Below are 25,087 nucleotides of genomic sequence, written 5' to 3'. Positions count from 1 at the left end.
TGAAACTAGCAAGATGATTGGGTAAGAAAGGTTAATGGGGGTAATAAAGATAATTGGGAATGACAAGACATAGCAGTGCACTGTTCCAGTGCCTCTGGAAAGTGGTTCCATTGTCACGAGATCTGAAGAATGAAATAATTGTGGTATGCAGTCAGCCTGGATTTTGAAAGTGTAACCAGGAGTGAGTTCGTGGAAGAACGTGTACATCCTGGATTAGACAAGGAGCATAAGAGGACTGAGAACAAAGGGAGCAGTGTCTGAAAATAGATAGTAGAGAACAGAGAGACCACCGACCTTTCTGTGATGTGACAGAAACAGACGTTGAGCTTCAGCCTCATCATGGGAGGTTCCAATAATTTTGAGAGCTTTAGATTCCACAGAATCCAGGAGAGACATTTGTGATACTGGGGCACTAGCCCATAGTGGAGAGCAATACTACATTGAACTAAATTGGACAACGGCCTTGTGGTCTGAGTAATTATGATTTTCCAAGGAAAGCCTTGGATTTATGGAGGATCCCCAGTTGGCATCTAGCTTTGGAGTTCAGCTTTGCTATGTGGTCAGCCCGAGAAAGGTCATGCCTGATGGTGAGGCCTAGAGGTTTAGTGACAACTTCTTCCAGTGGATGACCAAAGAAAGAGATAAGTGGGTTAGTTTGACGATCCTTCGGAAGCGATAGGGTGAGAGTGTGAGATTTGCCATTGTCAGACTAGTGTCTAATTATCCCCAAATCAGGTGAGAGGAGGGAGAGAGGAAGAGGGACAGAGAGAGAGAGGGAGGGAGAGAGAGAGAGAGAGAGAGAGAGAGGGAGAGAGAGAGAGCGAGAGAGAGAGAGAGGGAGAGAGAGAGAGAGAGAGAGAAAGAGGGAGAGAGAGAGAGAGAGGGAGATGGAGAGAGAGAGCGAGAGAGAGAGAGAGGGAAGAGAGAGAGAGAGAGATGAGAGAGGAAGAGAGAGAGGGAGTGAGAGAGAGAGAGAAGAGCAGAGAGAGAGGAGAGGAGAGAGAGAGGAGAGAGAGAGAGAGAGTGAGAGAGAGGAGAGAGAGAGGAGAGAGGGGAGAGAGAGAGGGAGAGAGGAGAGAGGAGAGAGAGAGAGAGGGAGAGGGAGAGAGAGAGAGAGAGAGGGAGAGGAGAGGGAGAGAGAGCGAGAGAGAGAGAGAGAGAGGAGAGGGAGAGAGAGGAGAGAGTGAGAGAGAGGGAGAGGGAGAGAGAGGGGAGAGAGAAGAGAGGCGAGGAGAGAGAGAGGGGAGAGAGAGAGAGAGGAGGGAGAGAGAGAGAGAGAGAGAGAGAGAGAGAGGGAGAGAGAGAGGGGAGAGAGAGAGAGTGAGGGAGAGGGAGAGGGAGAGAGAGCGAGAGAGGGAGAGAGAGAGAGACGCAGCTGTTTTCTGCCTAGTAGAGGGATAGGGTACTTGTACGACACAATGTGGAGTCGTCTGAAAAGGAAGAGATGTGTCGTGAAAATCAAGCTCAGACACGACTTGACCTCTGGGTAGGTTTAATATCATTTAGATCTGTAGTACATCCTGTAAGAATACATGCATGCAACAGGCATTAAAATCAGAGTATTTCATGAGCAGCAATGGTCGATTCAATATAACAATGGTCCAACAGAGAGGACAGTCAGCGCAGCATTTAGGGGCGTACATACCATTCAAACTACAGGACTATGTCACAGTGAGTTCCGCTGGAGTGTCCGCGTGCCCCGGTTGTCCCGGGTCTTATAGACGCCCCTTCTGTAGCGAGCACACCCTGGGTTCACCTTGGTATAATTTCACTACATTCTCCCCGCCGTTAGAACTATACTGCCGCTCGGCAGGTTGCAAGCAAGCATCAGCAATAAACGAATGGGTCACGTCAATCCACGTCAGTCGGTCCAACCGTAGCGGTCGGGGCGGCGAACTTCCCTGCCAGTTCGTGTTCAGAATCTACCGGGCACGGCGTCCCCAAGCCCGGAGTCCCCCGCGTCGGAATAGCCGCCGGAGGTGGGAGTCGGAGGGGGCGCCCCTGCGCCTTCGGGCACGGGAGTGGGGGACGACGGGAGTAACGGTGGTAGTTCCATAGGGGAAGCTTCGATAGAGTCCATAGACTCGTAGACGGGTTCGTCGATATCCCTGTCGTCGTCCCCACATGGGGCGAGATGGCGTACGGAGACAGTAGACTCGCGGCCATCCGCCGTTAACACGCGAGCATGCTCGGGATTAGCCTGGAGGACCTGCACCTTGTCAACAAGGGGATCGTACTTGCTAGCGCGAACCGCTCGTTTGAGATAGGCGGGCCCCGGTTCAGCGAGCCAGCTGGGTAAAGATTGGATACTGCCGGAGCTTCTAGGGTGGTGGAACAGTCGTTCGTGAGGAGTCTGGTTGGTGGCAGTACATAGGAGAGCCCGGATCGAGTTTAGAGCGGCAGGTAGTGACCACGCCCATTTATCGAGGCCTCGGCCGAGGGTCCGAAGGCTTAGCATGACGGCCCTCCATATAATCCCATTAAAGCGTTCGATCTGCCCATTCGCTTGGGGCCGGTACGGGGTGGTGTAGCTCGAAGCGACATTATGCTGGAGCAAGTAGCCCCTCACCTCCTGGGACAGGAACACCGCACCCCGATCGGTATGCACGTAGGCCGGATACCCGAACATAGAAAACAAATTCTGCAGGCACCAAATAACCGTGGCAGCCGACATATAAGCAAAGCGGAATCGGGAATACTCATCGACGATAGTGAGCAGATAGCGAGAGTTGCTCGACATTGGCAGCGGCCCTTTGAAGTCCATCGCCAAGCGCTCCCACCGTCTAGTAGCCCTAACGAGTGTCCCCATAGGAGGGTTATAAAAACGCGGTTTGAGTTCCGCACAGATCGCGCAATCACGGCAGATGCGGTGGATGTCCTCAATCGAGTACGGCAGATTGCCCTCACGCACAAAATGCACGAAGCGCGTTACCCCGGGATGACACATAGTGCCGTGCAAAGTGCGCAGCCCCTCCAAAGTTACAACCCCCGCGCAAGTGGCCGGCCTCGATAAGGCGTCAGCGACCAGGTTATCCTTCCCCGGGCGGTATTTGATGGTGTAGCAGAAGTCGGCGAGTTCGATACGCCAACGGGTGATTTTCTCATTCTTAATGCGCTGAGCATGTAAGGTGTCGTACATGAACGCAACACCCTGTTGGTCCGTGACGATTTGGAAACTCCGCCCAAGCAGATACGGCCGCCATCGCCGAATTGATTCGACGATCGCGTACGCTTCCTTTTCGACAGACGAATGCCTCCGCTCGGCGGGGGTGAGAGTCCGCGAGAAGAAAGCCACAGGGCGGCCTCCTTGGGAGAGAGTCGCCGCTATCGCATGATCCGAGGCATCACTCTCCAAAACGAAAGAGGCACTCTCATCAATCGTCGCGACAGCGGCGCCAGCGATGTCGACTTTAAGGCCCTCGAAGGCCGCCAGGGCGGCCGGGCCCATGGGGAAAGTGTCGCAGGCCACGAGGGGGCGGAGCTTCACGGAGAAATTTTGCACCCACTTTGAGTAGTGGGCGAACAGCCCTAGAGCGCGTTTCAGCGAAGCCCGATCGCTAGGCGGAGCCATATCGAGCAAAGGGCGCAGACGCTCCTTATCCGGAGAGACGGAGCCATGGGTCACGGTGTACCCCAAAAGGTCTACCGTGCGTAGAGAGTATCGACACTTAGCCGCATTCATGGTTAGGCGATATTTCCGCGCGACCTCGAGGAAGCGTTTCAGATTAGCGTCGTGATGCTCCTGGTCATACCCACAAACCGTAAGATTGTCCAGATAGACAAAGACATCGGTCAAATTCTCCTTCGCAACGAGGTCATCCATAGCCCTCTGAAAACAAGCGACTCCGTTAGTTACCCCAAAGGGAAGTCTCGTGAACTGGTACAACCGCTGACCCGATTCAAAGGCTGTAAAGACGCGATCAGCCCTAGAGATGGGGACTTGATGATACGCACTACGCAGATCGAGAGTGCTATAAACGGAATACAGGGCCACCTGGCGTACCAGGGCGTCCATCCCCGGTAAGGGGTAGGCATCCAGCTGTGTAAAACGATTAATCGTCTGCGAATAGTCGATTACCATGCGCCGGCGGTGGGCCTCACTCCGCACCACTAAGACTTGGGCCCGCCACGGTGACCTACTGTGTTCTATAATACCGTCCTTTAAGAGCAGGGCCATTTCTTCCGCAATGAATTGCGCGTCCACGCGAGAGTAGCGCCGCGATTTGACGGCTACAGGGGTACAATCAGTGGTCAGGTTGGGGAACAGTGAGAGTGGCTCCATGTCCATTTGAGCGAGGGCGCACACAGCGAGCGTGTCCGGCCCACCGAAGTCTATTTCCAAACGTCCATGCCGCTTAAGGAAATCAAGTCCTAACAGAACGTCAGCGCATAACGCAGGTAATACCATGAGATACACGTCCGGGAACGTGCATCCCTTTATCACAAGTTTCAATCGACACGCCCCTTTTGTGCTCAACCGAAGTCCCTGAGAGGCCATGAAGATCCGGCGGGTTGTCCCGAGAACCGGCCACCCATGTTGATGCACGAGTCGCTGATCGATAAAACTATTCGTGGACCCCGTGTCAATCAAAGCTTGCGCAAAAATGCCCGCGACCGTGAGCGGAATGATGGCCTGCGCAAGGCCGGCAGACCCGGCAGGTATTGTACCGGCCGGGCGAGAAGATCGCGCCTCGCGGGTGGATCCCACGCCGGCTGCAATCCTTCGGGCAGCGTCGGCAGGTTGGGCCTCAGCAGGAACATTGAAGTCCGTTGGCTCATCAGCAGTTTCATTTGCCAGAGTGGGTGTGTGTAGGTCGTAAGAGCAGCCGCCAGATGGCGCTCGAGTCACGTGAGAAAGATCTCTGCCGTCTGCAGATTCATATGCCAAAGTGGGTGCATGTAATTCGTAAGAGCCGCCGCCAGATGGGGCTCGAGTCACGTGCTGCGTTTGCCGCACATCGAGAGGAGTTTCCAAAGCAGGAGCATGTCACTTGTTTGAAGTAGGCGTTCGAACGCCAGTCAAGGTCGGTCGCGCTGTGGCCGGTCGCGTTCGCGCCATTTGTTTCGGCGGCCCGGTGTATCTCACCAAGGTCGGGCGTGTAGCCAGAGGCCCGCGAGGAGGAGAGCGGCTCTTCAAAGCCGAGTGAGGCGCCCCGTCCGGCGCTCGATCCGTTGGCTCCGCGATGAGCCCATTCAAGGTCGCGCGGGGACGCGTGCCCCGAGCGGCCTTCCTGCAGACCTTTGCAAAATGGCCCTTGGTGGAGCACAGGTGGCATGTAGCCTCCCGGGCCGGGCATTCAGAGCGAGGGTGCTGCCGATTCCCGCAAAAATAACATTTTGCATACCGGTCAGGCCGTGGCCGGGCAGCGGCGGCAGCAGTGAGGCCGGAAGCGGAGTCCGCTTCAGGAGCTCCCAGAGACTCGGCCGTAGTGGTCGGGTCCTCCTCCGTATCCTCGGCGGTAGTCCTCTCCGGTCGCGCGAGTTGCGAGGTCCCCGCCACGACTCGTGGGTGATCATATGCGGTGGATTGTTCTCGGGCATCTGTGTATATGCGTGCCAGCCGTAGTGCTTCTGTAAATGTCAGATCCGCGACCTCCAGGAGCCGGAGCCGCAAGACTCCAGAATTAATTCCGGAGATGAATGAATCTCGGAGCAAGTCGTCCTGCACTTGCTCGTGGGTCCGGACGTCCTGCACGCAGTCTGCCAACAGGTAGCGCAACTCCTGCGCGAAGCGATCGATCGATTCAGATGGTTGTTGTCGCCGCTGAGAGAGTTGATGCCGGCCGTGCACAGCGCTCCGTGTCTTTACGTAGAGGCGCTTCAGCTCGGCTAGAGCCGTAGCGTACGTCCCAAATCGAGAAATGTTCCGGACAACGGTGTGATAGACCTTCGACTGTAACACGGACAGCTTTATCGCTGCGGTGGGCTCTGTTTCGTGAGCAGCAAAGTAATTCTCCAGCGTTTTGAGCCAGTGAGTGAACTCCGATGCTGATCCCTCAGCTTGAGGGTCGGCTCCGAGAATCGGTACCACGATCATCTTGTGGTCAGCCATTCCGGCGATCTAAATGATATTAAATGTCGTGAAAATCAAGCTCAGACACGACTTGACCTCTGGGTAGGTTTAATATCATTTAGATCTGTAGTACATCCTGTAAGAATACATGCATACAACAGGCATTAAAATCAGAGTATTTCATGAGCAGCAATGGTCGATTCAATATAACAATGGTCCAACAGAGAGGACAGTCAGCGCAGCATTTAGGGGCGTACATACCATTCAAACTACAGGACTATGTCACAGTGAGTTCCGCTGGAGTGTCCGCGCGCCCCGGTTGTCCCGGGTCTTATAGACGCCCCTTCTGTAGCAAGCACACCCTGGGTTCACCTTGGTATAATTTCACTACAAGATGGTTTTCCAGAGCATCGGAAAGATCATTTACAAAGAGTAGGAACAATACTGGGCCCAAACATTACCTTGGGGGATTTCAGCCTTCACTGTGAGAGGGGTGGAGAGGATTTTCATTGATGGCAACACATTTACTGTGTGAGTGGAAGAAGTACGAGATCCATGAATGAAGTCGACCTTCCATTCCACAGGCAGAGAGCTCGGCAAGCAAAGCAGGATGCCAGACTATGTCAAATGCCCGACATATGTCCCAGGAGACGGTTCTAACCTCTTGTTTGAGATTGAGGGCCTCGACTCTTTGCTGAGAGTGGAGCAGAAGCATGTCCATAATAGAGTGGCTGGGACTGCATTCAAACCGATGGTCAAAGATCAGGCTGTTTGAAAACAGGAAAGCGTTGACATCAGAAGCAATGATGGATTCCATGACATTGCTTGTAATTTGAAGCAATCTCACTGGCCTATAGTTGGTAGAGTCTGTTTTTGCATCAGTCTTGCAGAAGGGGGTGATGTTTGCTGACTTCCATGCAGAGGAGAGCTGGCCAAAGGAGAAGGAGAGACTGAACAGGGAGATAGAGGGGAACCAGGAAGGTCTAAACGTCCTGAGTTCAAGCCCGTGTTATGCCGTTAATTAACATCAGGTTGGTTGAACCAGCCTATCATCCTTCAAAGACCACCTTAATCAATGATACTGGATTAGCAGTTCGATGTGACTCACTGTGTGATAGGAATGGCTTAATTATAATGCCATTACTACTTCATACAAAACATTGATTTTAATTAAATGGCCAGATACTTTAACATGGGTGCTCTTTAAATATAGCAAGATTTTAACAATGCATTTTTGGGTTTTTCCAACAATTTATGGCAGCTAGAATGGGCACTGAAATGTGGCCCATTACAAGCTTGTGCTGCCCAAAAATTCACTGAAATAAAAAGGAAATAAATATATTACTGTCAACATGAAATTCTGGGCATAACTTTGTCTACTGCGTAGACGTTGGCCCAACTTATTCAGGAACTTCCTGGGCAGGACTGAGTAGATGCAAGAAAAAAGATTGAGGGCTTTCCTCATCATTGAGGACAATCTCACAAATATATCACAAGATAAAAACACAAAACGATGCACTTACTTCCAAAGCAGGCCACATATTTGTCTCCTACTGTGACATATCCCAGCTCACTGAAAAGGCCAATCTTGCTCATGTCGGACTTTGCATCAAGTGGCATGATTGCGGCCTACATGGGATTGGCATCTCAGTCAAACCCATATCATGACAATTTTAATCTCATTTGTTTGCATCAAGTGGCATGATTGCGGCCTATATGGGATTGGCATCTCAGTCAAACCCATATCATGCCAATTTTAATCTCATTTGTTATGATAATTGTGAAGACAAAAAAGGATAAATAACTAGACAGCTGCGATCACCATGGGTAAACCTTCCCCGACCGGGAGAGGCTTACCTATGGCAATTGCCCGCAACTAACTCATGCATGCCCTGCGATCCAATGATGGCCACATTTTTCAGACAACTTTGTGACCTAGACCTTCAACATTTAGGGATAGAGTTTTAATTTTTTTTAAACGTGTCCCCATCCACAATCTACCCATAAAACTCAACATCATGAAAATCGGAGGAAAATTATTCTAGTTATTATCAAAAAGATGCTTTTTGTTAATTTGGTCACAATCCGAAAAACGTAGGTCAAAGACACTAAACAAATGTCAAGTGCATATCTTCAATGCCAGTACACTATTATGATGCAAGAACATCTTGGAAGGCCAAGCGGTCTTTGAGAATCCACAATGGAAAAATTGAGCGATGAAAAAAACGTGTTCTTTTTTTTTTCAGAGGGCTTTGACCTTGACCTTTAACCCAGAGGGGTGTGATGTAAATGAAGTGTATATGCGCCTTGCTCGAGGCTATCTATGGAGGGCAATTTTGTTTTGATTCCGACTAACAAACCTTAGTTTTGTTATGGTGAAAAATGCTAAAATATCTATAATAATTGGGTCATGACCTCCTCATTTTTTTTCCATGAACCAAACCATTTTTCCATGAACCAAACCATTTTTCCATGAACCATTGAACCAATCCATTTTTCCATGAATGTCATTTCTTCCATGAACCGAACCATTTTTCCATGAACCAAACCATTTTTCCATGAACCAATCCATTTTTCCATGAACCAAACCATTTTTCCATGAACCAAACCATTTTTCCATGAACCATTGAACCAATCCATTTTTCCATGAATGTCATTTCTTCCATGAACCGAACCATTTTTCCATGAACCAAACCATTTTTCCATGAACCAATCCAATTTTCCATGAACCAAACCATTTTTCCATGAACCAAACCATTTTTCCATGAACCAAACCATTTTTCCATGAACCATTGAACCAATCCATTTTTCCATGAATGTCATTTCTTCCATGAACCGAACCATTTTTCCATGAACCAAACCATTTTTCCATGAACCAAACCATTTTTCCATGAACCAATCCATTTTTCCATGAACCAAACCATTTTTCCATGAACCATTGAACCAATCCATTTTTCCATGAACCAAACCATTTTTCCATGAACCATTGAACCAAACCATTTTTCCATGAACCAAACCATTTTTCCATGAACCAAACCATTTTTCCATGAACCAATCCATTTTTCCATGAACCAAACCATTTTTCCATGAACCATTGAACCAATCCATTTTTCCATGAACCAAACCATTTTTCCATGAACCATTGAACCAAACCATTTTTCCATGAACCAAACAATTTTTCCATGAACCAATCCATTTTTCCATGAACCAAATCATTTTTCCATGAACCATTGAACCAATCCATTTTCCCATGAATGTCATTTCTTCCATGAACCGAACAATTTTTCCATGAACCAAACCATTTTTCCATGAACCAAACCATTTTTCCATGAACCAATCCATTTTTTCATGAACCAAACCATTTTTCCATGAACCATTGAACCAATCCATTTTCCCATGAATGTCATTTCTTCCATGAACCGAACCATTTTTCCATGAACCAAACTATTTTTCCATGAACCAAACCATTTTTCCATGACCCAATCCATTATTCCATGAACCAAACCATTTTTCCATGAACCACTGAACCAATCCATTTTTCCATGAACCAAACCAGTTTTCCATGAACCATTGAACCAATCCATTTTTCCATGAATGTCATTTCTTCCATGAACCGAACCATTTTTCCATGAACCAATCCATTTTTCCATGAACCATTGAACCAATCCATTTTTCCATGAACCAAAACATTTTTCCATGAACCATTGAACCAATCCATTTTTCCATGAACCAAACCATTTTTCCATGAACCATTGAACCAATCCATCCTTCCATGAACCAAACCATTTTTCCATGAACCATTGAACCAATCCATTTTTCCATGAATGTCATTTCTTCCATGAACCGAACCATTTCTTCCATGAACCGAACCATTTTTCCATGAACCAAACCATTTTTCCATGAACCAATCCATTTTTCCATGAACCAAACCATTTTTCCATGAACCACTGAACCAATCCATTTTTCCATGAACCAAACCATTTTTCCATGAACCATTGAACCAATCCATTTTTCCATGAATGTCATTTCTTCCATGAACCGAACCATTTTTCCATGAACCAAACTATTTTTCCATGAACCAATCCATTTTTCCATGAACCATTGAACCAATCCATTTTTCCATGAACCAAACCATTTTTCCATGAACCATTGAACCAATCCATTTTTCCATGAACCAAACCATTTTTCCATGAACCATTGAACCAATCCATTTTTCCATGAACCAAACCATTTTTCCATGAACCATTGAACCAATCCATCTTTCCATGAACCAAACCATTTTTCCATGAACCATTGAACCAATCCATTTTTCCATGAACCAAACCATTTTTCCATGAACCATTGAACCAATCCATTTTTCCATGAACCAAACCATTTTTCCATGAACCTTTGAACCAATCCATTTTTCCATGAACCAAACCATTTTTCCATGAACCATTGAACCAATCCATTTTTCCATGAACCAAACCATTTTTCCATGAACCAATCCATTTTTCCATGAACCAAACCATTTTTCCATGAACCAAACCATTTTTCCATGAACCAAAACATTTTTCCATGAACCAAAACATTTTTCCATGAACCAATCCATTTTTCCATGAACCAAACCATTTTTCCATGAACCAATCCATTTTTCCATGAACCAAACCATTTTTCCATGAACCAAACCATTTTTCCATGAACCAATCCATTTTTCCATGAACCAAACCATTTTTCCATGAACCAAACCATTTTTCCATGAACCAAACCATTTTTCCATGAACCAAACCATTTTTCCATGAACCAAACCATTTTTCCATGAACCATTGAACCAATCCATTTTTCCATGAACCAAACCATTTTTCCATGAACCAATCCATTTTTCCATGAACCAAACCATTTTTCCATGAACCAAACCATTTTTCCATGAACCAAAACATTTTTCCATGAACCAAAACATTTTTCCATGAACCAATCCATTTTTCCATGAACCAAACCATTTTTCCATGAACCAATCCATTTTTCCATGAACCAAACCATTTTTCCATGAACCAAACCATTTTTCCATGAACCAATCCATTTTTCCATGAACCAAACCATTTTTCCATGAACCAAAACATTTTTCCATGAACCAAAACATTTTTCCATGAACCAAACCATTTTTCCATGAACCAAAACATTTTTCCATGAACCAGAGAGTTGCACCATTGGAAAGAGCATGGAAACCGAGTACATTAAGCCTAAGTTAGTTTTACCCTTTGTTTTTGAAATTCCGATTTCCAAGGGCTTTCCAAGGGATTTCCAAGGGCATTAACTAAGTAGTTAATGAATTAGACCACATAACTTCCTTTAAACTTTTACTTACTTTCGTTTGCACAAAAGCTAGTTTAACCCATGGTTATTAAATGGGAGCTGATTCTTTAACTTAGCAGGAACATTTTAAATGGAGTGAGCGCCGTTTAATAATTTAATGTGAGAGCATTAAACCGACAGATGAAACAACAACTCAAAAACATAATTGAAGGAACTGCCAAAAGCAAAGGGCAAGGAAGGCATTGGCTCGACGCCAGTCCGAAGGATGTCAATTAGGAAAGGGGAAAAGCAATGAACGAACGTAGCCTGCCCTCCTGGTCCCTCTGTGAACGTCGTTTCGTTGCTAATAACAACCGTTACGTACACAAACTGTGTCCCATGGCGCGAGCGTGCGTTTAACGACTTTACAAACACGAAACTGTTGCAGATCCGTTTCACAGGTATTCAAAATATAACGAGAATGATCCGCTAGACGGCTAGATAGTCCTTGAGCCAACCGGCCATTTTTTGAAGTGAATGCTCCGGGGGGGGGGGGGGGGGGAGTAATTCTCATTATGATTTTCCATTAGACCAATGTCTCAAGTGTCAGAAAAGGTGTGATGGACATCTGAGAACGGTAGCTTAGTGCCCGGATGGACGCCATCTTTGAAACCACCCAGCTCGAAAATGCCCATTTGGTGGGGTACATTGTTGCACGTGTATCTGGACTTCTATACTAGCTATCGATGTGCGGTTGACGACTAAATATACGTCCGATGTGTACCGTCTAAATAAAAAATAATATGAAGCATTTTGTTTTAGATTAATTATTATAAAAATCAATTATCGAAAAAAAATCATATATTTTTCAATATTTTATTATTAGACTTGTACTTTTTTTAGTGAAACAACACTGGTATTAAACAAGAATGTATCAATTGAATGCAGGTTTATTAGCAACAACGATGAACAATCAATCTCCAAGACAAAGAAAGCGATGGTAGATATTAGAATAAGATAATAGATACAGAATATGCAAATAACAATGTGCAGTATTACACAAGATGAGAACGCAATAGAGAACAGCACCATACAAGAGTTGTCTATCTCCCTTTCCCAAAAACGTTCAATTGTGACACAGAATAGAACGAAACTGGAGACCGAGAAAAAGGATCACATGAGTTTATAATTGATATTCTTCTGAATTGAATCGGGCTGGTGGTTTGATAATTCGCTTCGGGCGGCCCGTCACCACCCGATCAATCGTCGGAGTCCTCTGAGGGCAGTTCGTAATTTCCTGGTCCATTGTGGGAGTCTCCGGTGGGTGGTTCACTATCGCCCTGTCCGACGCCGGAGTCCCCTCCAGCTGGTCCATCATCACCCGAACCGTCAAGGGGGCAGAAATAGGCAGTGACCATGGAGGTGTGGCGGTGGTCTGCACATGTGGTTGGTTAGCGACTCTCGCGGGTGGTGTCATCGCGGTGGTGGAGCGGAGTGTCTGTGATGGTAAGCCCGGCGCAATGACATGTTGGGGTTCACCCTTCTGGGGAGTGGTAACAGGATTGAGACAGACTCTTGGAGCGGCGATGGGTTGGGTACCAGACATTAAGTATTTCGGTACGATTGGCATAACACTTGGCATAACGGTTGGCAGCATGCCACTTTTGCCAGTCGTAGTGGGAGTTGTCATGCTGAAAGGCGTAAAACGTCGCAGGAACTTACGATTCCGGAGAGTGATTCTTCCGGAGCCATCCACCTTGACAACGTATTGATCGAATTGTTTTACCTCAATCACGGTTCCGGTCCGGTCCCATTTTCGTGGTTCCAGGCCGGTCTGGTTCTGGATCCGGACATGGTCCCCGACGGCCAGTGGAGGTAGTTTTGTCGTGTGTTCAGAGAGTCTTTCGATCTCCCTGGCATGCCGAATGCGCAAAGCTTCCTCACGATTGTTGCGTGTTTCCCGCCAGGTGTCCGATGGCAAGTATCTGCCTGGGATGATGGGTATGAAGTCCTTGACTGGCCTCTTGAAGATGATCATGGCTGGAGACAACCTAGTGTCCTGATCCGGTGCATTCCGGTACTGGAGTATTGCACGTTGGAACCGATCAGTGTCTAGTTCACCATTGGAACCAGTGTTATCGGTGATCATTCTTTTCGATGTTTTGACTGCGATCTCGGCACGACAGTTGCTGTGTGGGAAGGCAGTGGATGACAACCGATGGTTAACGCCCCACCGACGCAAGAAGTCTTGGGTGTCATGTGCCGTGAATTCTGGCCCACAGTCAGATGCCAATTCGTCGGGGATACCATAAGTGGCGAAGTTCGACCGCAGACATTTCACTAGGCCTTGTGCCCCGCCAGTAGTTAGCTGAATGATTGGCCAATTAGAGTAACGATCAACGGTGACCAAATAACTCCGACCCTTGTGATGAAAGTAATCTGAACAAACGTACTGGAAAGGGTAGGCAGGTTCAGCTGAGGCTGTAGGTGGAGCACTTGGGTGCGATGGGGCCATCCGATTGCAGTGTGAGCAGCGATTGCGCATCTCATGAATCTGGGGAGTGATTCCAGGCCAAAAGATCGAGCTGCTGGCCCGGGTGGTCATAGTCGTGACTCCTTGGTGAGCAGCATGAAGATTCTCAAGGACAAGCTTCCGTAGCTTCGGTGGGATGATAATCCTCCCCTTGTAGACCACTATGCCATCAATAGTGTAGAGGTGTTCACGGAAGGGAAAGTATTCCAAAATGGACACAGGGAAATCGTCCCGACTGGCAGGTAGACCCTGCTCAATAGAATTGAGTAACTGCAGCATCTGAGTGTCACTTGCTGTTTCGTCCCGAACATCGTCCCAAGTGACGGACCGCACAGAATCGAGTGTCTTGATGGCTGCCATAGAAATAGCCATTTCCATGCCAGAGTCGTCATCTGTGGTCCACAGCCCAGTCAAGGTGTGCTGTCTTAGTGTAGTCGATGTGGCCACATCCATAATGGAGGAAATGTCATCCACCAGTGGCAGTCGTTCCGATGGTCTGGCACCCGACGGATGTCGTGAAATCGCATCTGGTACGCAGTGTCGTTTTCCCGGGATGTGGATAATTCGGAAACGATATGCTAGGGTCCTTTCTTTCAAGTTGGCAAGCCGCGTGTTATGGATGTCCTCTAATCGTCTGTCACCAAGAAGCTTGATTAAGGGCTTGTGATCGACGGCAATAATCAGGTTCTTGCATCCCAACACAAAATACTTTACTTTTTCCAGGCTGTCCGCCACTGCTAGAGCTTCACCCTCTATCGGAGCATAGCGCGACTCCGCTGCATGGGTGAAGCGGCCTCCAGCAAGGGTGATTTTCCAGCCATCGGGGCAGCACTGTGGGGTTTCACCAGGGCATCTGCAGTGTTTTTGGAGGAGCCAGAAGCCAATCCCATCCTTCGACCAGTCAGTTGCGAGACATGTTGTCCGTTCCTTGTCAAAGATCCGGACCCCATTTGCGACTTCAGATATGATGAGTCGTTTTGATTCTTCGAATAGGGATTGTAGTGTTGCATCCCAGTAGAAGGGGGTGCATGGTTTTAGGAGGTCCCGAAAAGGTCGCATCCTCTCGGTCATGCTGAAGCAGTATGTTACCTGATTGACTAGCCCAAACCAGGAGCGAATGTCAGTAATTGTTTTTGGTGTGGGGAAGTCCTGTATCGCTTGGAGATACCTTTGGCATGGTCGTACACTGTCCATGGTGATCTCGAATCCAGCGAATTCGACCGTGTCCTGACCAAAATGGAATTTCGTCGGATTTTGCGTAATCCCATTACGGCCGCACAGGTCGAGCCAGTTGCATGTCTGAAAAAAGCTCTCTTCCAATGTGTCGCTCCACATGATGGTATCATCAATACATTTGGACTTGTTTTTGAAGTCCGATACGATTTCGTCAAATCGTCTGGAGTATCCATCACCTGAAGCGATGTAACCTTGGGGAGTGGTGCAGTAACGGTATCGGCCCCATGGTGTGATGAACGTTGTCAGATGGCGGTCACATTCTCTGATTGGAACGCTGTGATAGCCATTCCAGGCGTCCGTTACCGTCTTTTTGGTGTTATGTGGCACCGCCATTGCTTGATGGAAGGGTGACTGGGTGTGGTGGGTCTCACGTGTGCAGTGCGCATTCAGTGGTTGCAGATCAACTGTCCTCCGTGGGGTCCCATCCTTCTTTGGACAGACGACCATTCTGCTGCACCATGTCACTGGTTCACCAATTGGCACCGGTTCCAGAACCCCTAACCTGATGTCGCGATCGATACCAGCCTTGACTTCTGCCTGCCAGTGTAAGGGGACAGGCACTGGGGTGTGCACCGCTTTTGGTGTTGCCTCGGGGTCAACCATCAGTGTGAGAGGCGGACCTTCCATGTGGGGTAGTGGCTGGTGTTCGCAGACATTGAATGTGCTGCTTTTGTAGTACTCCAGTAGCCATTTCTCCAGCCTCTCTCGGTTCTCGTCAGTGGCCGGAAATGGGATAGATGTAGGCAGTGTAGGGGGAAGCGATCTTACCGGGCAGTTACAATTTGCATCGATAACTGCTGCCACTGCAGCACCAACTGTGTTGGATTCGCCAATGGTTGGGAAGCTACTAGACACGAGGCCTAGATCGACGCATGCTTCACGACTGAGATACATGTTCCGTGTGTCAGGTGAGATGTAGCAGATTTGTCGGGTTTCAATAATGTCGCCATTGGCTGTGCGACCAGACAGGTGTAGGAGCATGGCGCCGATAATCCGGACCCTTCCACTGTTAACAGCATTCATCTTCAGGTTGACAGGTAACAGGTCTTCATTACGCAGCCCGAGTTTGTGGAAAATATTAAGTCCTGTGAGGCAGCTTTGACAGCCAGTGTCGGCCATGGCCTGGAGCCTGGCCGATTTTGGTCGGGATGACAGTGGCTGGCCGAAATGGTCATAAGATTCCTTATCGATCCGTGCTATGAGTTTTATGTACGGCTGTGGTTGAGACTTCTTCTTGGTCCAGCCAGAGAGGTGGTCAAATATATGGTGGTCGAGGTGTAGTGGAGTTGACAAGGTGGCCATGGCCCTTTTAATTTGCGGCTTCCAAATGGCCGTTTCTCGTTCCGTGACAGAGCAGAGGAGATCGTGGACCTGGCTGCTTTCATCCACATCATGAGCATCCATTGATTTGTCCGTAGGTTTGTTGTCCGCCTTTTTCGTGCCTCCCCGGCAGACATGTGCAAAATGGCCGCGAGTGGCGCATTTACTGCATGTTTTCCCGTAGGCATTGCAGAATTGACGCCTTTGGTCGATGTTCGGCTGTTTGCCATGACCAGTTTTGCCGCAATAACTACAAATGGCCGCCTGCTTGTCGGTAGTGATCAGGGCTCTTTTGTTCTTCCAGTTTTTGTATTGGCTTGCGCCATGAGCGCCTTCACTATCGAGCAAGGCATTCTGGGAACGTTTCCCTGCTTCCTTGGCCTCGACGAAAATGAGAACTTCCTCCAAGCTCATGTTCTGATTTTGATCGCCGAGAATGTCCTGTTGTATATCTTGATCGGCGAGTCCCCGACATAGGACATCGCGAACCATGTCCTTGGTGTAGTTGACATCAGTAGGGGGATTGCATGAGCATACAACAGAAAACTTGCAGATCTCGGCTTGACCAGCCAGACGGGCTGCGTAGGTACGAATTGGTTCTTCTCGGTCCTGTCGCATGTTGTGGAGGTTTACGCGGGACACCATGGTATTCTCCTCTCGGACAGCAAGGGACCGAATGGCTTGTAGTATAGCTGCCTCGTCCTTGATTTCAATGCGTGGGTTGCTGCGGTGGAGGTCACGTCGTAGGTTATCGTCACAACATTCAAGGAGTTGAACGCGAACATCATTGCCGATTATCTGGGTCGCTGCCTTGTAACCATCCCATCTTCTGGTGAAATATTGCCAATCTTCGCTGGTACCGCCGGTTTGGATACGAGGACGGCTGACTTTGTCCGGTTTGGCTGGTGCAATGGACGTGTGGGTCATGGCGTGGATGGAGAGCTGGATAGCAGCAACGGCATTGTCAGTGCTGTCAGTAACGTAGACACAGCTCGGGAAGGGGCAGACTGCAGCAGGCATCTTCAGATGAGTTGATTGTTCATAAACAAGAATGTATCAATTGAATGCAGGTTTATTAGCAACAACGATGAACAATCAATCTGCAAGACAAAGAAAGCGATGGTAGATATTAGAATAAGATAATAGATACAGAATATGCAAATAACAATGTGCAGTATTACACAAGATGAGAACGCAATAGAGAACAGCACCATACAAGAGTTGTCTAGGTATGATTTTCCAAATTATGCATTGTGCTACACCGTTTATCTGTCTATAAAAATAACTAAAAAACTAAAACATATCATCCACCACGAGTGTACACAAAAAATATATGAAAAGGCATGCACTTTCCACAAACCGAAACTATGTCAGTTGGAATTTCCCGCCGATAATCAACCCACAGAACCCAGTGCCGAAAGTGACGTCAGTCTATTCTATATCTATATTCTATATTCTATATCTCAGTCTGAGATTTGTTGCGGTGACCTGATTAATTTCTGAGGGGGGGGGGGGGTGGGTGGCTTAAGAACTAAAAGTGAACATGTTAGATGGCGCCACATACAACTCTATTATAGAGTTGTATTGTGGCGCCATCTAACATGTTCACTGACTTGGATGAGTATGTCTATGTAAGCTGGCGAGCTTTTCTGATATCGGAGTAATCTAACGTCAGTCTTTTTGTTCTTTCAGCTGAGATGGCCGGTGTCGAGGCGAAACGGGCGAAGATTGAACCTGAGTCCGGAACGTGCATCCTGTGCAGCAAGAAGTCGCCACTCTCTGAACTAAGCAAGGCAGCGGGCAACAGTTCTTGGAAGACATTGTGTGACGCAGCCGCAGTTAGAAACTTTTATCCAATTCTAAAGCTAGTCCAAGAAGGCGCAGTTGAACTTCCTAATATTCCAATATTATACCATAGGGCTTGTAGATCAGACTTCACTCACAAAAACCACCTAGCTACTTTGACCAATGCAGCTAGAAGTTCTTCAGTTGATACTGGCGATGCGGTGCGACGGCGATAATCACGGGAAGAGACAGGATCAACTTCAACGGTCTACGATGATAAATGCATTTTTTGCCAGCGTGCTTCAAAATTCATAAAAGGCAGTCGTACCCGTGAAACAGTTGTCTTGGCTGTTGAACTTCGAGCAGATAAGACAATAAGAGATGCTGCGACAGCTCGCAATGATGAGAGAGTTTTGGCATTGACTACACGAGATATGGTTGCAGCTGAGGCTCACTACCACTTCTCCTGCTATAGAAACTACACACGGCCCCAAAAACCTCAAGTAGAAACTGACATTGAAGATAATATCGAGAAAAAAGAAATGATACGATGTATATTCAATTTCATTCGCACTGACTTGTTCTTGAACCCGAGGATTGTTCCAATAGTTGATGTTGCAACAGATATCCTGTCTTCAGATACATTTTCAGTTGATGTTCGTGACTCCATCAAGAAGAATCTGCAGCGCACATTACAAAGAGAGTTTGGAGAATCGCTCATCTTCTTCAATGTGAAACACCGTGTATACTTGATGCCCGATAATCTGACAAAGCGAGAGATTGCTGCAGAGTGCGTAAACCTGAAAGCAGAAGTGAAAGCATTTGAACGAACGGACGGTGAAAGTAACATTGTGCGTGAAGATACCAGATACGTGAAGATACCAGATTCTCTTCGTGTATTTCTGCATACTTTGATTTGCGGGAGTGGGGGTAGCTCTGCGCGTGCCGACACACTGGTATGGTCGATGGCTCAAGATATCATCAATGCTGTACACCGGGGTACCATCAGAACATCGAAGCATGTCCTACTTCCGTGGGTCATGAAAACGCTCACCGGTAATACAGAGGTCATCAGAATATTGAATCGACTCGGGCACGGATGTTCGTACACAGTTCTGGAAGAAATCGAGACAGCGCTATGCATAGACAAATTAGCAAGTGTGGAGAAAGATACAGTACCACTTCCGTCACATGTGCACCCTTCGGTCCCGACTGTATTAGCATTCGATAACATCGACAGGCTAGAGGAATCGCTGAGTGGTGGCGGAACATCGCATCGCGTCAACGGTATCATCGTCCAACCGAAGTCGCAGTCGTGTTTGCCGCCCCAACCTCCATCGGCAGTATCCAAAGCAGATAAGAAGCGATCTATCCCGTCATCCAGCGATTTAGTTCCAATATACAGCGGTGGGAAACGAGAGGGCCCACCTGCAATCAAGCCTGCAGATCTTTCTGACACTCTTGCAGGCGCAACATCCCTTGCGTAGCGCCGAAATCACGTATGGATTATGACTCGCATGCTGGAACCATGCGACCAGACAATCAGTTCGTGGACTGGTTTCAACATCATGACTAGAGATCGTGTTCAGGTGACGGAAGATGTAGTTGGCTACCTGCCGACTATAAACGCGCCTGCCACAGATATGGCAACAGTGCAAGAAATCCTCAGAGAAGCTCTGAACATCATGTCATCACTTCAGCTTGAGCGTATACCGGTGGTGCTAGACCAGGCACTATTTGCTAAGGCGACCGAAATAGCATGGAAAGATGTCGATCGATATGGAAGAATCGTGCTCATGATGGGGAACTTCCATACCATCTGTAACTTCATGTCGAGCATTGGGAAAATGTTTGGAGATGCAGGCCTTCGGGATGTAGCTGTTGAGTCAGGAGTAATCGCTGAAGGTTCCATCAACAGGGTTCTGGAAGGCAAGCAATACAACCGTGCTGTGCGACGCCACAAGTTGATGTACGAGGCACTAATGCGCATCATTTGGAAGGGCTTCCAGGTGTGGATAGAAAGCAATCATCCTGACAAGGAACCCCAGATTCGAAGCACTGACCTCAAAATTCGCAGCATCAAGGAGGATGTTTGCCACGAGACTCTCGCTGCTGCTCTCGATGATGATTCATGTGTACAGAGCTTTGACATGTTCGCGAAATACCTACATTTTCTGCGAACCAAACATGGAGACCTGGCTCGCTTCTGGATGATGTATATTGATATGGTAGAGACCCTGCTGGGGTTGATTCGTGCGGATAGAGAAGGCGACTGGATGCTTCACTTGGCTTGTGTCAGAAGAGTGATCCCTTGGTGTTTCGCAATGAACAAGGTGAACTATGCTAGATATCTACCAGTGTACTATGCACAGATGACGCAACTCCACGAAACATGCCCCGAGTTGTACAGGCATTTCAATCAAGGCTACTTCTCCGTACAGCTTAGACCAGGGAATCCATTTGCCAGAATCGCTGTTGATCAGACAACAGAAGAAACAGTAAACAAAGATACGCAAACAGCTGGAGGAACACGAGGTTTTAGTCTTCGACAAGGGGCTGTGTCACGATACTATCTAACTGCAGAAAATCGGGCTACTGCACTGAGGCAACTACGAGAAACTATCCTTGTGAATGGCAGTGACACATCTCACGCCAAGCACCCTGACTTGTCTACTTCTCGCGTCAAACGTGATGAGTCTGGCGTCACAGCTATCTGTGATCTACTGGAAAATGACTGGACCAATCCATTCGCCGATGATCCGTCATGTCTTCTCAGTATATCTACCGGAGCGGCTGCGAGGGAGGACGTTTCTAATGACCTACTCAACACCCTGCAAAAGGGGGAAGCGGCGTATCAAAGCTTCCAGAAACGTCTTGAAGAGGGAACAGGCTTTCATGACACATTGAACAAGCTAAACTTGAAGACCTTTGGTAAGATCAAGCAGAAAGTTGTGAAGGGCACAAACAAGGAGATCGTCCTGAGAGCTGACAGACAACTGTTTGCCACCATGATACTCATCGCCAAGACAAGGAACCTCGACATGCAACTTGTCCTTTGTCACCCACTAGGGCCGTTACCATGGTCTTTGGCAAACGTTGATGGGTCAATGAAAAAAACGAACAAAGCTGCACTTGCGAAACACATGGAAGGTCTTGTGGAACCAGCCGAGAACGTTGACAAGCGAAGTGCAACAATAATTGATGCGATGGCTCTCATACAAAAGATGCATGGCGAGAACGACACGTTCGAAGAACTATCTGACCGCATCCTTGCTGCAGCGCTTCACGCTGGTCAAGGCAGTGAGCGCATCGATGTTGTCTTTGACACATACACAGAAGAATCCATCAAAGCAGCTGAGCGTGTGAACCGCGGTTCAAATGAAGGCATCAGTTTCAGCGAGATCAGACCCGCACACAAAATCATGAACTGGCGGCGTCTCCTTGCTTGCAGCCAGACAAAGGAGAAACTGGTTGTGTTTCTGGCGGAGTCGTGGAAACATGAAACAAATCGCGAAAAGCTAGGCAACAGAACACTGTATGTCACCTGTGGTGAAAAATGTCTGGTACTGACCCGCGATAGGTGGAAGTTGGTGCAAGCACTCAAATGTAGCCACAAGGAAGCAGACACGCGTATGTTTCTCCACGCAAAGCACGCCGCTACCCACTACAAGACGATCATCTTAGTGGCAGATGACACCGACGTTCTGATCATCAGTCTTCATCTCAGCAGAACCATCGATAGTCAGCTCTTCATCAGACGAGGAACAAAGGTTCGAGTCAGAATGATCGACGTTGGAAAGTTGGCTGCGGTATTGAGGTCTGGAGTTTGCAGTGCATTGCCAGGGCTTCATGCATGGAGCGGGTGTGACACTGTGAGTGCTCTGGCTAGCCAAGGAAAGATAAAGGCTTTGAAGCTTGTGCAAGCGAATGAGCTGTATCTTCAAGCATTCACAGATCTGGGATCTTCGTGGAATGTACCAACAGACGTCTTCAATAGCATTCAGGCCTTCACGTGTCAGCTGTACGCCAAGAACACGAAGATCGTCAGTGTTAATTCGCTCCGTTATCACATGTTCTGTGCAAAGAAGGGCCAGATCGAATCTGGACAATTGCCGCCTTGTGAAGACTCCTTGATGCAGCATACGCTTAGGGCCAACTATCAGGCGGCTATCTGGCGACGCAGCCTTGAAAACCTACCAGACGTCCCAACACCATCAGCAGGACATGGTTGGGAACTCGATGATGGCGGTTCGCTCACAATCCGATGGATGGCGGGTCTACCAGCTCCAGATGTCGTCTTGAATCTCATCTCATGCACATGCAGAAGGACGTGTCGACCGTCAGATTGCTCCTGCATACTGAATGGGTTGAAGTGCACTGTTGTGTGTAAGCTGCAGGGATGCTCCAACATGGTGCAGGATGATGCTATCGTGGCTCAGGATGCCAATGACTCTGATGGCGACTCTGATGATTAACTTTGTGTGCACTGTATATTGTATAGCATATGTTGTTCTCTATTATAATGCAGGCCAAATTGCCTGAAAATCTTTATAGACAGATAAACGGTTTAGCAAAATGTATAATTTGGAAGATCATACCGGTGTTATTTGACTAAAACATGACATGTTCAATGATACCTCCGCTTGCTTATTAGGAATATACATCGTATGGTGTTAAAATCAGCTCCATACGTCTTTCCAAACTCTAGTAATGAATAATTAATATAATTGGCGGCCATTTTGAAATCCAAGATGGCCACCAAAGTGCAGATTTCCTATGTAACAATTTCCGCCTGCTTATTAGATATCGTATGGTGTTAAAATCCTCTCCGTACGACATTCCTAACTTGCGTTATCGTCAGAATAGATAATGCCAGCGGCGGCCTAAGTCATTTTATGCCTCTTTACATTTATTTGTTGTAAACTCGTGGTGGATGATATGTTTTAGTTTTTGAGTTATTTTTATAGACAGATAAACGGTGTAGCACAATGCATAATTTGGAAAATCATACCAGTGTTGTTTCACTAAAAAAAGTACAAGTCTAATAATAAAATATTGAAAAATATGATTTTTTTTCGATAATTGATTTTTATAATAATTAATCTAAAACAAAATGCTTCATATTATTTTTTATTTAGACGGTACACATCGGACGTATATTTAGTCGTCAACCGCACATCGATAGCTAGTATAGAAGTCCAGATACACGTGCAACAATGTACCCCACCAAATGGGCATTTTCGAGCTGGGTGGTTTCAAAGATGGCGTCCATCCGGGCACTAAGCTACCGTTCTCAGATGTCCATCACACCTTTTCTGACACTTGAGACATTGGTCTAATGGAAAATCATAATGAGAATTACTCCCCCCCGCCGGAGCATTACTTTTGGTCTGGCTCAAGGACTAAGAGGAACAACTTTAGCTATAAAATCCAATGATGTGAAAAACATACTTTATAAAAAGCAAGATTGGCTTCAATTCCTTACTACCCCGAAGCAGCTTCTTCTTCTTTAAACACCAACACGAGGCATAATCCCACCTTTCTTGTGGGGTCGGCCGGGGGAAAGTTGGCCCGTCTTCACGAACCGGCTGGCTAGGCCTGACGTTCAGCAATTTGTAATTTATTCAGGGTGCCGGCGATGGCTCGCCTACTCTTCGGGAAGGACACCGTGGGATCTTTAACGTCCACTTTCGTAAAGGTCCGGGGGTGCACCATCTTGGACGTGGGAGATCTCTGGGTGCTCCTGGGAGGGCGGAGGGAGATCGATCGGCTGTCTCTGTGCCGTGGGCTTGTTCGAGAGAACTATCCTGGGATATAAAACAACAACAACCAAGGCGTGCGAAACGCAATTTCTTGCGGTGCGAAACATGCTGGACGGTTCATAAAAAAAATACTAAGAATCCAATTCAAAGTATTTAATTCTAAGAGCTGTCATTTATTTTGTATTATTTTGACAAATCATTTTGACATTTATTTTATTTTGACATTTATTTTATTTATTTTTATTTCGAGGTCATTTATTTCATTTATTTTGATTTATTCATTTTTTCATTTATCATTTCAATTTATTTCGACAGTCATTTATTTATTTTCATTCATATATTTTGTCATTTATTTATTCATTCAAGGTCATTTATTTTCACATTTATTTTTACAAGGATTTATTTACTTTGACAAGATCATTTATTTTCATTCATTTTATTTTGAGGTCATTTATCATTTATTTTGATCATTGGTCATTTATTATAATTTCATTCATTTTGTCATTATTTATTTTATTTTGACAGTCATTATTCATTTATTTTTACTGATATATTTCTTTATTATTATGAGGTCATCCCGATGATTATTTATTTATGAGGTCATCCGAGGTCATTTATTTTGACAAGGAGTGCGAGAAAATATTTTGAGAGCCGAAGGGGTACGGACACCAAAAAAAGGTTAAGAACCACCGGCCTAGAGGTACACACAGGTACAAATAAGCTGTTCAGCCTGGGTTTGAATCCCAACCAGGCTATAAACTGCCATCGTGGTGTTTCACAAGCAGGGTGATTCATCAATGTGTGTGCCGTCCCTCGGATGGACGTTAAACGGTTGTCTTGTCTGTCGGCATTCGCTGGTGGACGTTAAAGATTGAGCTATGACCGACATACTGCACAAAATACAATCTCCTGCCCGCCTAATCTTAGTCGAACATCAGGCCTGGCCAGACGATTCGTAAAATAATTGAGCCAAGCTTCCCCTGGGAAACCCCACAGGAACATGGAAATAACCGTTGCAGAAGAAAAAGAACGTTTTATTTTACAAAGGGACCAGGGCTCTTGCAGATGCTATTACAAGCAGAATTACATTAGGAAACACCAGTCATTTTGCATGAATAGCAAGAACATTCTTAGAAAAAGAAAGAAAACAAACAAGAAAACAAACAA

At 46.8% G+C, this 25,087-nt stretch overlaps 1 protein-coding gene across 1 annotated transcript in view; it reads right to left on the bottom strand.

Annotated features, from left to right (window-relative positions):
* The window catches only part of CFAP96 (cilia and flagella associated protein 96), a 69,475-nt gene extending 45,250 nt beyond the window's left edge, over nucleotides 1-24,225 (bottom strand). Inside the window, 2 exon segments of the mRNA XM_078775310.1 lie at nucleotides 7,537-7,642; nucleotides 23,697-24,225. Coding sequence (XP_078631436.1) covers nucleotides 7,537-7,633 — 97 coding nt within the window. The 5' untranslated portion in view covers nucleotides 7,634-7,642; nucleotides 23,697-24,225.
* Nucleotides 24,226-25,087: the final 862 nt, after the last annotated feature.

Source organism: Myxine glutinosa, chromosome 4 (genome assembly GCF_964187855.1).
Source record: "Myxine glutinosa chromosome 4, kmMyxGlut1.1, whole genome shotgun sequence".
Taxonomy (NCBI): Eukaryota; Metazoa; Chordata; class Myxini; order Myxiniformes; family Myxinidae; genus Myxine; species Myxine glutinosa.
This window is presented reverse-complemented; position numbering and strand designations above follow the sequence as displayed.